General features: G+C 55.1%; 1 protein-coding gene across 5 annotated transcripts in view; it reads right to left on the bottom strand.

Annotated features, from left to right (window-relative positions):
* Positions 1-13,846, bottom strand: part of DSCAML1 (DS cell adhesion molecule like 1) — a 106,802-nt gene that overhangs the window by 22,699 nt on the left and 70,257 nt on the right. For 3 of the 5 annotated variants that reach the window (XM_042471268.1, XM_042471270.1, XM_042471271.1), the window contains exons 6-13: positions 13,244-13,540; positions 10,635-10,907; positions 8,339-8,617; positions 6,500-6,619; positions 6,047-6,223; positions 1,298-1,497; positions 968-1,064; positions 230-358 (exon numbers count right to left, since the gene is read on the bottom strand). In XM_042471268.1, coding sequence (XP_042327202.1) covers positions 230-358; positions 968-1,064; positions 1,298-1,497; positions 6,047-6,223; positions 6,500-6,619; positions 8,339-8,617; positions 10,635-10,907; positions 13,244-13,540 — 1,572 coding nt within the window. Of the gene's footprint in view, positions 1-229; positions 359-967; positions 1,065-1,297; positions 1,498-6,046; positions 6,224-6,499; positions 6,620-8,338; positions 8,618-10,634; positions 10,908-13,243; positions 13,541-13,846 lie in introns of those variants that run through there. The other 2 variants (XM_042471269.1, XM_042471272.1) reach the window with 2 other exon arrangements.

Below are 13,846 nucleotides of genomic sequence, written 5' to 3'. Positions count from 1 at the left end.
CCTGCAAGGCAGGAAATCCTCTGCACAAAGTGCACCACAGTCATAAACTCACCATACAGCCTCCTACTCTAAACTTTACCTGCCCCTCACCACAATATGTATAGAGGAAAAAGAGAGCTTTGCAGAGACAGAGCCAAAATCCCTCCCTCCCTCCCTCCCTCTCCTGATAAGACCACCCAGAGATACTGCCTCGCAAGTGGGGTCCTCCTTCCTCCACAGAGTCCCTTACCAGACTTGTTTTTGTACTCGATGTCAAAGCCAGTGATGATGCTATTGCCATCGAACCTCTGAGTCCAGCGTAGATTCATGCTGCGAGCTTTCACTTCTCGGATTTCCAGCTCCGGAGGGTCCGGCGGCTCTGGGGCAGGGAGGGAGAAGTCAAAACGGCCCCACCCCACATTTTCACACGGCGCAACATTAAAGCGAGGAGCAATTTGCCAGATGACAATGGGTGCCTCCAAGCAAAAGCTGCTTTTCCAAAGGAACCAGTGGCCCCTCGATGGGCGCATAGAGAGGCCCTGTGGCTCAGTGGCCCTGGGCCCCCTCCCTGTCCAAGGGCAGCCGCTTCTCAGAGCTTCTTCACATGAAGGCCCCTAAGGGCTGGACCTGAGATGGGTCTGATGCAGAGAGGAAAGGCTTCTTTTCTCTTTAGATTACACTGGAGTAAACTCTTTCCATGGAAAGAGTGTTGGTAGGAAATCAGAACCGAGTGTTCCTTTCAGCTTCCTTTCCTATCTAACGGCCTCCTTGGTCTGAACCAAGATAAAGCTGAGGAGCGGCTGCAGGAAGGGCTTGCAATTCTAACAGCTTTGTTTGTTTGGGGGGGAACCAGATGAGAACCCTGAGAAACGGCTGCAGAAATGAACCATCAGCCCCCCTTGCCCTTTGGAAAGCCTCCACAAAAGCTGAACATTTTCATGGAGGCACTGATGGAGCCCAAGGCAAGACAGCCCTGGGAATGCCCTACCTTGGACAGTGAGCTGAATGAGTCCTCTGTCCTCCCCGTAAGAGTTGATCGCATGACAGGAGAAGAAAACAGAGTCCCCGCGGTCAGCTGGCTTGAGCTGCAGAGGAGGGGACACCTCAGGACCATCACACACAGATACACACACACACACGCAAACATGGCCAGCTTGGCAGGAGGAAGAACTAGCCTTTGCACCGCAAGGAAGAAGGGCACGGTCCAGCCCCTCCCCCCGGCTGGCCCCCTTCCCTTCCCAGGGCACCCCATTACCAGGCACAGTGGGCACCGGCAGGACTACAGGGCCCCTTTCCTTCCTCGGGGGGAGCCTCTTACTTTAAGGGTGGAGATGACCTCATCGCCATTGTCCTTGGTGGCGATGGCGTAGCGGATGTTGCGGTCGGGGTCAATGACGGTGTCCCCCTTCTCCCAGCGGATGATGATGGGACGCTCCCCGCGGGCCGTGCAGTTCAGCTCCTTGGCCTGGCCCTTGATGGCGATGGTGGTGTTGGGGTGGGAGGTGATCATGGCCGGGACTGCAGCGGGGGGTGGGGGAGGAAACAGAGCAAGGGACACTGAGAACAGCAGAGCAAAGGCTTGGCCGGAGCAGCCAGAAGAGACGCCGCTCCAAAGCAAACCGGAGGAGGAAGGGCAGCTCCATTGGCCCAGCTCTCGGGCATGGAGGGAGGGGACACTTCCTGCCTTGTGTGTGGGGTAGGCACACCTTCACATCCTCCCTCAGGTACAGGGTTTTTTTTTTTGGGGGGGGGGAGATATTACAGGACCAGGTCTGTCCTCCTTTCTGCTCATTTCTGCAGACCTGGAATACCCCCCTACCCCCATCTCCACTGGCAAAAGCATGCTGAAGAGTCTTTTGTGCTCTGCTGAAAAGTGACCCTTGCCTAAGATGTGTGCATCTTTGTTGTTATGTGACTTCAAGTTGTTTTTGACTTATGGCAACCCTATCATGGCGATTTCTTGGCAAGATTTTTTCAGAGGAGGTTTACCATTGCCTTCTCCTGACGCTGAGATGGTGTGACTTGCCCAGGGTGCATTTCGCGGCTGAGCTGTGTTTCTAACAGATGCAAATTGCAGGGGACAGAGAGAGTCAAGCGGCCACACACCTCTCTCCTGTCCAGCAGCCTGAGTGGCCCAAGGAAGAACCCACTTCGCTGAGTCTCCTCTCAGTATGCTCTGCTGGCATCCCTGCCCTGGCCAAGGCCTGCTGGGGAGGCTGCCCACCCGCATCTCCTGCTGGCCCTGATCTTCTGGGGTGGTTCTCCCAGGTGAGGCGAGGCAGGAGGGCCATATGGCCATTGAAACAAGAGGCTGGCTAACAGCCTCATGGGGGTAAAGGAACGAGGGGAGCCCAGTGCCATGTTGCCCCGGCATAAACTCTCTCCATTTGGCTGTAGTGCAAGCATGGCAAACATGGGGCCACCACTGCCCGAGCCCTGTCTTGGGGAAATACTCTTCAGATGCACACAAGGGAACACTCCCAACCAGGCCCCATTCCAAAATGAGGGCAGGGAAGGAAGGAGGGGTTCAGTTGGCTCCTGAGTGCCCAGCCAACCCGCTCTGGAGGGGGGCCAAGAGCCACATGGGTCCTCTGCCAGCGTCCAGCAGTCGCAGGAGCATTGGGCACAGCAGGTGGAACTGGCTGGACAGCCTTGTGTTATGTAATGTGGGATCATAAAATAATGAAGCAGATAAATTTTATAATGCATAGTATTACACCCGGACATACAATAAAATGTGAAAGACAAATAGCAGGCGCAAGTTATAATGAAGGAAAAGCCGCAGCCAGAGACAGACAAGTATGAATTATTGACTAGGGTTTTACACTCTCAAGGATGGGCCCAGGAATGGTTTTGCATCAGAGATTTGCATAATTCACTCGGAGGAACCTGGGCAGAATGCAGAGGGAGATTTTACGGCCACAAGCCGGGCTGTGCTTCGTGTGGCAGCTGCTGGAGCACCCTCTCTATCTGTGTGTCTCTCTCTCTCATTTTCTCTCTTTACTCTGCGTGTGTCACATACACAGACTGGGAAGTCTGGCTGTCTCCGCCGCCTCCTTCTCACCCCCAACAGGAGGAAGGGCAGCTATCACACAGGGGCAGAAAAGGAGGGAGACACACACTCATTTGGGGAGAGGGTAGTCAGAAAGCCCACTTTCTGGGCAGGGAGGGGCGATGGCCAGTTGCTCTCTGGCCAAGAAGCCCACTCTGAGCTCACGGGCAGCTTCCCCCACTGTTCCCATGGGGCTCAGAGCAAAGAACCCCCAAGTACCACAGAGTCTCCTCCCACCATTCCCAGAGCTGTGGTGTGAGCAGCCATCATGGGCCTGTGAGGAGGCACCCGAAAGGGCTGGTAGGGAGCAGTTGCCTCGTCCCTTGGCCATGCAGGAAGCAACGGTTGCTGTGGCCCCTGAAGGCTTGCAATGCTCCCCCTCCCAGGGAGGCCCCCAAAGCAGCTGAAGGCACAGAATGAACTGCAGGGCCTGAACGTGTGCCGGGGGAGTGCTGCACAGTGGGTGGAGTAGCAAAACCCCTCCTTGCTCCAGGCAGCTCCTTTCAGCCTAACTGGACTCAAGATTTGCAAAGCACTTTTGGCTTTGATGGAGGGGCAACAGAAACATGACAGAACAAGAGGAGGAGCAAGACCCCAACATGGGCAAGAAGACCCTCCCTGAGCCCAAAGCGAACAAGTCGAGAAAGACGGGCTTGAATCCTTCCTATCCGGAGGGGGTGTGAGGGAATTCCCAGACCAGACCAGACCAGTAACGCCTCCGCCTTGCCTGCAGATGGGGGTGTCCACTGCTGCCTCTCCAAAGGCTCAAGCAGAGTGCCCACCCAGCCAAGTGTCCAGCCTTCCTGAGACAGTTATCTGTGGAAACGGCACCTGGCGAAGAAGCTCCCTTCCTGCCCTCCATGCAAGACGCTGTTCCCCTTTCAAGCGCTTCCTTCTCCTCCTTGTTAACATGACACAGACAAGAAGCTGATCCCATGTGGTGGGCCGTGATAAGGCAGCCACAGCCACAAAGGGGATTGTCATCGCTCTGGGTGTTCCTCCATGCTGAGCCCTGGCTGGAGCTGCACCAAGCTGGGAGGGGAGGCTTCCTCCAAAGCTGGCTCTGTGATGCTAATTTGATTGCACCCATTTCAGCTCCTTCTCTACACTGATTAGCTGCATTTCACCTGAAGCATGAGATTAATTCTAATTGCAAGGAAGCAATCAGTTATGCTTAGGGAAGAAGGCCAAGAGGCACCACCTTCTGTCCAGGTGCAGTGTGGCCCCTGCCTTTGCCCAAATGGGGAGCACCCACTGCGCTGGGCACAGCCCTGCAGTGATCTCAGACCCCCTCCGTCAAATGCAAAGTGAACCCTGATGCCCATCCACCCCATGCCCCAGACATGGGCAGGCGGCTGTGGGGCTCAGAGGAAACAACAACACTTTACAAGATTGGCTGTTTATCCACTCCAACAGTCCAATGGCAAGAAGGAAGACGACACAGAAAAGCTGCATAATAGCCAAAACAAATGACTGCTAAGAGAAACAGAACTTGCATGCAAACCCTGGAAAGCCTTGGCAGAGCAGAAAACTTCTGAAGCGAGGGGAGCAGTTCTTGTGTGGGGAGTGTTCCAGAGGCCTTATTCTTGGGTCTCCACAAATGTGGGGCAATAGTGGTGGGCAGAGTGTGCACCTGCACCCACACACACACCTGGGAGACTGAATCCCCTGCTCCACACAGAGACCCCAGCTGGGTTTACAGCTGGTGGAGGCACTGCTTCCTTCCTGCTTCCGTATCCCTGGGAGGGGAGGCAAAGCCACATCTTGCCCCACCAACCAGGATGCTGCCTCCACCAAGAATCGCTCTTTGTGGATGCTCCCAGATGCCGGAGCCCCTGCTGAGGGCCCTTCCCAGCCTTGGGTCCCTCCTGCTGGGTGAGATGGAGGGGAGACAGCAACAACCCACCAGCACCTGACCGCTGCCTCCTTGATAGCAGTCCAGTCTAGCCCAGGGCCTCCCACTGCCTGGGACAGAGGAAGAGCCCAGGAGGTCCATCTTCTCTGAATCTGTGACCCATCTATGAGCTGACTGGGCTGGCAAGTGATCTGGTTCCTGAGAGCCATGGAGGGTCGCCACAGTACCCTCCTCCAACTACTCACCACTGTGCCATTGCCCCCAGCACTGTCAGCCCCCACCTGAGTCGGCCCCTTGGCCCAACCTGGCTACCCCATTGCCAACCAGGACCTTCTTGGGAGCTACCTGGTGTGTCTTTGTGAGCTGTTTTTTCTTGAGAAGACCAGTGCCAGGAAGGCATTTCCCTGCCCCATCCCCTTCTGCCAGGGGCCCTTTCACCCTCAGGGCAGCCACAGCCATGCAAATGTTGGGAGTCCTGGGCAGAGTCCCACCAGGAGCCCAGCCCTGTCCCACCAGGAGTCCCTGGGGTCTGAGAGATCGTCTGTAGAAAGAGGAGGGGAGGCTGCCCACCCGGCCTTCTCTCCATCCCCACAGCTTCTGCTGCAAGATGTAGATTGATTGCCTGCTTTTATTTAGGACAAAGTGTTTTTTGATCATGAGAGGGAATCCGATCCCCACAGGAATAGGAATCGATCTCTTGTAGGCTCCGCTCCTTGCAGTGTGGCTGCCGGAAGCCAGCAGAGAGGCACTCAGGCTCCACTGCGAGGGAACTGGGAAGGGTCTGGGGAGGCCATAGGTATGGGGGATGCCATGCTGGCCTCCCACCCCCAGGGCAACAGCAACTCCCCAGAGAGTCAGCTACTGGGGGGAGGAGGGATTGGGAGGGGGTAACCAGCCATGCAAAGGCTGCTCCAAGGAGCCTGAGTGGGAAGGGGCAGGACAGCCAGACAGCCAAGGGATGAGGGCCAACTGGAAACCCCAAAGGTCTTCCTGGTCCCTGGGCCACCCCCAACTTCCTGGGGTTGGGAGCTCACCTCCAAGGGAGAATGTAACTGCTCTTGGGGCCCTCACCTGTGCCTTGCCCAAAGCCCCCCACTCCAATTACAGCAGCCAAAGAAGCCCCTGCCCCAGAGGAAAAGAGGCCTGGTGGGCACACTCACTCTTCACGGTGAGGAACATGGACTTGCTGATGTCCGTCCCGACCCCGTTGCTGGCCTGGCAGAGGTAATAGCCGATGTCCTCCTCCAAGACGTGCCGGATGAGAAGGGAGCTGTTGGGCAGGATCTGGATGCGGCCAGTGAGGGGGACAGGGTGGTACTGCTGGGGGTTCCCACTTCCTAAAGGGGGGAGGAATCCTCAGCAGATGCTTTGGTTGCCCGGGGCAGCCCCCCAAACCACAACACCACAGGAGTCTCCACGCACATGGACAGCAGCCTCCCCCAGGGCCCTGGATGGCCAGAGCCACCATAACTGCTGGGCCCAGAGGGGTCAGCCCAATCCCACCCGCAGCCCCCCAGCCTTGCTCCAGAGCGGCCACCAGTAGCTGGGAAGAGGCTTCTGTGGATTCGGCTCCCTGGGAATGGAATGGGGGGGAGTAAGAGGGTCCTACTTACCTTTAGCATGCTTCCACATGACCTTGGGTGGGGGGTAGCCATCCACTGAGCAGTTCAGGACCCCTGCCTTCCCATAGATCCCATCCTGGTTGTTGGGCTGGACAACGAAGCGAGGAGGGACTGCGGAGAGGGACTGCAAGGCTGAGCACCCAAATGGCCAGTTCTTCCCCGGCCCCCTTTTCACCCCTATGACCCCCCCAACTGCCCACTTCCCCTGAACCCACACAGAAGAATCTGGGGCTGCCTCATGACCCCCTCCCCAGTAAATGCTTCCCAAATGGCCTGGAGCTCAAGATTCTTGGGCTTCTGAGCCTCCATTTGTAAAAAAAGCAAAAAACAAAAACAGCAAGTCCTGGACAGCTCTTGGCTTGTGTTTTATGTGTTTTCAGTTGTTCCTATTAATATATTAAAAGTAATGGTTTAATTGGATTGATGGAAGTATAAATAAATAAATAAAGACATAAAGAGATTTCCTACAGGCCAGAGTCCACTTGCCACACCTCTTGACCCCTTTGCAGAAATCCTGCGCTTGCTAGGTCAGAGGGTGGCTTCCTTCTTCCTGGGTAGGAGAAGGTGCAAGCCCCCCCCCCCCCCCCCCCCCCCGTCTGACTAGGAAGAGCCTGAAGGTGAGGCTGTGGGGCAGGACAGCCCTTGGCTGCCATCCTGCCTTGGTCCCAGCGCACTCCATTCTGGTGGCTTGGCATTGGGCTGCAGAGGAGGCACGGATGGCCCCCGCCCTCCAGAGCCCAGGATGCAGCACAGAGGCGAGGAGAGGACACTTGCCTCCAGCACCCTGAAGCTGAGTCAAAGTTCACTTCCATCTCTGTCCACTGAGTCTTTTCATGCCCTACAGTGGCTGGGACTGACCGGTCAGCTATGACCAAGCAGTCCACCCGCCCCAATCCCCCCCTCCCCGGCCACCTGCTGCTGGGACTACCAGATCGTTTTCACTGGAGAGGATTACTTCTTCACACAATGCATAATTAATTAATGGATGTAATTTGCTCCCAGAAGATGGAGTGATGGTGGCTTAGAGGGAGATTAAGCAACCCCACAGAGGAGGAGGAGGAGCAGCAGCAGGAGAAGATTTTTTTTGGGGGGGGGTTTCCTCTCAGGGTCCATGATTCAAGAAGCTCCTCACTGGCCTCTGGGCTACTCTTTGAAGGGGGCCCTGGCTGCCAGGATGCAATACAAGTTAGCAATCGGGTAGCCTTCTATGGGATGCGCTGGCTTAGTGGTTAAGATGCCAACCCTGACAATAAGAAGGTTGGCAGTTTGAGCGCCTAGTGCTGCATGATGAGGTGAGCTCCTGTCACTAGTGCCAGCTTCTGTCAACCTAGCAGTTCAAAAGCATGCAAATGCGAGTAGATAAATAGGTACCACTTCTCAGTGGGAAGAGAACAGTGTTTGGTGCGTCCATGCTGGCCACAGGACCGCTGGAGCCCTCTTCGGACAATGCTGGCTCTTTGGCTTAGGAACAGAGATGAGCACCAGCCCCTGTGGTTGGTTATGACTAGACATTCATGTCCAGGGGCTACCTTTATCTTTGCCTAGCCTTCTATTACTTTGTTTTAGTTACTTTTTTAGCAAATTGTCATGATCTTGTTAGCAAATGTATAGTGCAACAATGTAATCATAACCGGTTATAACATATTTAATAATATAAACACAATGTTTTAACTAAAAAAATAGCTCAGTGCCCCCCATACAGCAAGGGGGTATTTCCTTTGGTGGGTCTACTGTATGCCCTGGTCCTCTCTTGGGAGATGGAGGGCTATGAGCACTGCATAGGTGCATACTCCCATGCAATCCCATGCGCACATGCACTGAGGCACTGACCTCGCACGATGAGCTGCCGCTCGCGGCTGACAGTGGCGGCATCATTGGTGGCGATGCAGGTGTAGTTGCCATTGTGCTTGAGGGAGACACTGGAGATCTGCAGGGAACTCATGAACTCCTTGCTCTCGATGGTGACACCCGAGCCAGAGATAATCACCTGCCCGTCCTTCCTCCAGGTGATGCGGATTGGCATGTCACCGGAGGAGACCACACATGGGATGTAGAGGAGCTGCCCAATGGAGGCCGGTGGAAACTCAAAGGGCTGGATGAGCGGAGGCACTGCCGAGGGAAGGAGGGCATGGGTCAAGGCCGCCCCAAAGGGCAGGATGGCAGCAGCGGTGGCCTTCGGAGGGCCAAGCCAGCCAACCTCACAGTCTCAGCTAAGAAAGCAGGAAGGGTGGCAGAGGGGAAGGCTTCAGACAGAGCAAGGAACCAGGAGGTGAACCACTGGGCAGCTGTTGGGGGTCAGGAATGGTCCCACGTCCACCCTGGACACTCCAGCCTGTGCCACAAAATCTCTCCCATGGAGGGGCTGTCTGGCCAGCCTCAGTCCTTCTCCTCCTGGAGAGCAGTGGGAACAAGAGGTACCCACCCCACAGGGCTGTTGTGAAGATGCACATGGAGTGTTCTGGACTCATTTGCAGGTGAGCAGCTGTCGTTTCATAAACTCACTTAGTAGGTCAGGCATCAGGAGAGTGCACAAGTCAGGCTGGAAAGATAATGCCAGGCCCCAGCCACCAATGTCCCTCTGCTAAACACACCCAGGAGGAGAGATTTTCTTCCTTGCCCCCAACCTGTCACAGGGGCAGAACTGCCCTCACCTGGGAGACCCACTTGCCAGCCCCATGCCCTCCACCAAGAACAGGGGAAAACTGGTGGGCCAGCTGTGTGGAGGAGAGGCCTTGTGCAGGGGAAGCAGGCAAACTCTCCCTGACTGGCAAACCCTTCTGCCGCCGCCGCCGCTGCCATGAAGCCCTTGGAGCAGCAATTCACCTGGGAAAGGCTCTTAGCCCACCTCCGGGGGATCAACAGGAGGCAGGAGCAACAGGGGAATGAAGGGCCCAGAGAGGCACATGGGGGGCAAATGGGGCAGGCCCAAGCAATGGGGCAATCGGGACAGGAGCTGGAGGAAGAGCCACCACTTCCACCAGCTGCTCCAAGGGACCCCCTTGGCACATCAGCCAAAGTGGGGCAGGCGATGCACACAAGACCCCTTCCCCAGCCACACAGCCCATCTCCAACCTCTGGGCCATGGCCCACATGGAAAGAGAAGGCCAAACTCTTGCCTTCCCCTCCATCTACCTGCCTGGCCCCAAAGATGCCAGTGGCATGGAGCCCCAGCCACACTCTCAGCAATCCTCTGGGACAGAAGGGCAGCCGGGCTGATGCCGCTGCCTCCTCTTCCTCTGCCTCCATTGTGCCCCGGCTGGCCGTGGTAATTCATTAGGGCTGATGACTCCCTGCACTGGCTGAATAATTGATGGGCAGGAGAAGCTTTTACAATGTTCCCTGTGCTTGGAACACAGAGGGGATGATTTTTTAAAGATCTACACAGGCTGAAAACCACCAAGAAAGACGAGACTGAGATGTTCAATACAGCATGTTTACACTGTGTTCTGCTCTGCTGCTTGTTGGGGAAAGGGATACTCTGGGATTGGGGGGGGTTGCCCAGGTGGAGGGTGAAGAAGGAGGGGGCACCTGCGATCTCATTCCATGACAGCAGCGCCCTCTTCAAACCAGACACTCAGAGGCTGGTGTTCTGGGCAAAGCCTCTCAGGATAGCAAAGAGTGGTGTTAAAGAAATGCCCAGGGCAGGGCAGCATCTCTCTTCCCCAGCTCATCCCCGGGTGCCCACAAGGCCTCTGGCCACCCAGGAACTACCTCCAGATTATTCTGCCCCTGCAAAACAGAGCCTGGGGCTCCCCCTTCTAGGCGGACATACACAGCCAAAGCCCATGTTTTGCTTGCTCAAAGAAAGGAGAACTGCACCAATAGGACTGCAGGGTCCAGCATCCCCTGTTCAACCTAAGCTCAGAAGAAACCAACTTCTCCAACCCAGGAACTTTTCTAGGGGGCCCAAGCAGCCAGGAGCCCAGAAATTCAAGGTCTAGTTTGCCTGGGAGGGAAAGAAGTGATCCCCCCCGCCACCTTGCCCCCCTCCATTCATCCATTGGATGGTAAGCCTGAGGAGGAAGAGGGAGCACATCAAGGTGCTAGAGGAGCGACCTTTATTTGCCTGGGCTGGGCAGCTGCAAGGATTGCGGGCGTACTTGCTCCATGGCCCCTGGGCACTAACCTTTCACAGTGACATGGACGCTCTGGCTGATGGACAGCTGCGGCTGGATGAGGACACTGCACAGGTACTCCCCTTCGTCCATCCCCTTCTGAACATCCATTAGCTTGAGTGTCCCATTTTCAAAGACCACCTGGCGGTGGTTGTCCGGCAGCAGGAGGGAGTCCTTGTACCATTTGATAGAGTAATAGGGGTAGCCGATCACCCGGCAGTTGATGAAGGAGTCCCTTCCGGCCACGGCTGTGATGTTCTTCATCCCACGGATGCTAGGGGGGCCTGGGGGGGAGGAGGCAGGGGGAGAGAAGGAAAGGGGCAGGCTAGGTTAACTCTAAAGAGCCAGGGGGTGCAGACAGAAAATGGCTCTGCTCCAAAAGAGGAAGAGGGAAGAGGAGGAGGAGGAGGAGGAGGAGGATTGGCTACCCTCCCAGGGTCCCAACTCTCCTGCAGCTCATGAACTTGCCCTCCCCACAACACTACTGCCGTGTGAAAGTGAACGGGTTCCCCAGAAACTCCCAGGGATCCAGCCAAGAGGACTTTGGAGTCAGAGGCAAGGAAGGGCCTGGCCACTCCCCCTCTGCCTCTCTTGCAGCTCCTAGCTCTGGAGGTCCAGCCACTGCCCAGGTGGGGGGAGGGGCAGCCCACAATTACCCAGCTTAACTGCTTAGAATGAGTTGTCCTCGGCAGATCGGGAGCACTATGGAGGCTGCAACCCAGAACAGAGGAGCGCCGGCTGGGATCAAGGAGGGAAAGAAGGGACCAACCCTGCGTTGTGTCCCCCAAACTCTGCCCCATGCCTGCCTCCAGTCCCTGCTTCCAGCCCACTTGCAGACAGGGCCCCTGAAGGCCTCTGCCGGGAGTCAGGAGATTTTTCTTGGGGCCTGCAGCGGTTAGAATCATAGAGTTGGAAGAGACCGTAAGGGCCATCCAGTCCAATCCCTTTCTGCCATGCAGGAAATCTCAATCAAAGCATCCCTCACAGATGGCCGTCCAGCTTCTGTTTAAAAACCTCTAGGGAAGGAGACTCCATTACACTCCGAGGAAGTTTGTTCCACTGTCAAACAGCCCTTACAGTCAGGAAGTTCTTCCTAATGTTGAGCTGGAATCTCTTTTCCTGGAGCTTGCATCCATTGCTCTGGGTCCCAGTCTCTGGAGCAACAGAAAACAAGCTTGCTCCCTCCTCAATATGACATCCCTTCAAGTATTTAAACAGGGCTATCATATCACCTCTTAACCTTCTCTTCTCCAGGCTAAACCCCAGCTCCCTAAGTCTCTCCTCATAGGGCTTCATGGTTTCCAGACCCTTCACCATCTTAGTTGTCCTCCTTTGGACACACTCCAGTTTCTCAACATCCTTTTTGAACTGTTTTGCCCAGAACTGGACACAATATTCCAGGTGGCACCTGACCAGAGCAGAATATAGTGGCACTATTACTTCCCTTGATCTAGACACTATACTTCTATTGATGCAGCCTAGAATCACATTGGCCTTTTTAGCTGCCACATCACACTGTTGACTCATGTTCAACTTATGGTCTACTTGGACTCCCAGATCCCTTTCACACATAGTTTCATTCATCCAGGTGTCCCCCATAATCCTATATCTGTGCATTTCATTTTTCCACCCTAAGTGCAGTACCTTACATTTCTCCCTGTTGAAGTTCATTTTGTTAGCTTTGGCCCAGCTTTCTAGTCTATTCAGGTCATTTTGAATTTTGATCCTGTCCTCAGGAGTATTAGCTATTCCTCCTAATTTGTTGTCATCTGCAAATTTGATAAGTATGCTCCCAATTTTGTCCTCCAAGTCATTGATAAAGATGTTGAATAGCACTGGGCCCATGACAGAGCCCCACTGGACACTCCACTGGTCACTTCTCTCCAGGATGAAAAGGAGCCATTGTTGACCAGCACCCTTTGGGTTCTGCTGGTCAACCAATTACAAATCCATGTAACAGTTATGTTGTCTAGCCCACATTTTACTAGCTTGCTTGCAAGAATGTGATGGGAAACCCTGTCAGAGTGAAACAAGTTCACTTTCTTCTGCCTCTGTCCCAAACCAACTTTTCTCCAAATAAACCACACTTGTTTCTGAAAATGCTTCTGGGCACCCCCGCCACTAAGCCTGGCACTCCCAAATTAGTATCTTGGATACTTCTGCCCAGTCCTTTGACCAGTCCTTTTATTTCAGAACAGGTGAGGTGGAAAGCAATTACTTCCAAAGCCAAATATTTTGGGGCTTCATGTTATAGGCCTCATGGTGTTATAGGTGCAATGGGTGTGTGTCTGTGACTGTGACTGTGTGTCCTGCACTGCCCCTCTCTCTCAGCTCCCCACGGCCTCACCGTCCTGCCAAGGAGGTCTCTGCCTGGGCTCCTCCTCACCTACCAGGGGCATTGGTTCTCCCTGATCCAACTGAGCCTCAGGGCAGCCACTGGCCCTCTTGACCCTGGGCCCAGGCCCAGCTGAGTGACCACAAAGGGAAGGAGGGAGGGAGGGAAGAAGGGAGACAAGGGCAGCAGAGCAGAGCAGGTCGGGAAAGAGGGAGCCTCTACCACACCAGAGCCAAACCCCAATGCAAGAAGAACCTATTCTGATATTTAAAAGTAGACAGGCACCTCTTACGTTTATTCGCGCTTGGTATTCGGCGCTGCCCACTGAGTTCCGTGCAGCGCACCTGTAGACACCTCCATCCTTGATCTGGGGGCTGGTGACGTTCATGTGGCTGACCGTGGTGCCGTCGGACATAGTGTACTGGTTGGTGCGGTGGCTGCCGTCGCGCTGGATGGGTTCATCATCCAGGGCCCAGGTGATGGTGGGAGGGGGGGCCCCCTTGGCTGCACACATCAGGGAGAACTGCTCCCCCGGGTTCACTACCTTCTCACTGAAGGACGAGACAATCCTGGGGGTCCCGTCTAAGAATGGGGAGGAGAGCTAGGTCAGCAGCCGGCCCTTGCCCTTGGCACCCAAAGAAGGGGTGCCAAGCTGAGTCAGGGGGCCTGCCCACCAGGTCTTTTCACTTGTCCCTCCAAAAGGAATCCCCCAAAGATACTACATCCTTTCTCAAAGCAAGACTTCCTTCCCTGGCAGGGATGCTCCTTGTAAAGACAATGAGCATGAGCAGCAGCAACAAGAACAATAAGCTTATCGAGAACTAGAAGGTTTTACAGAAAGGGATTTTAAAGAGGATGCTGTACTGTTTCAATTGCGCTGCTTTTTAG

This window comes from Sceloporus undulatus, chromosome 6, assembly GCF_019175285.1.
Source record: "Sceloporus undulatus isolate JIND9_A2432 ecotype Alabama chromosome 6, SceUnd_v1.1, whole genome shotgun sequence".
NCBI lineage: Eukaryota > Metazoa > Chordata > Lepidosauria > Squamata > Phrynosomatidae > Sceloporus > Sceloporus undulatus.
This window is presented reverse-complemented; position numbering and strand designations above follow the sequence as displayed.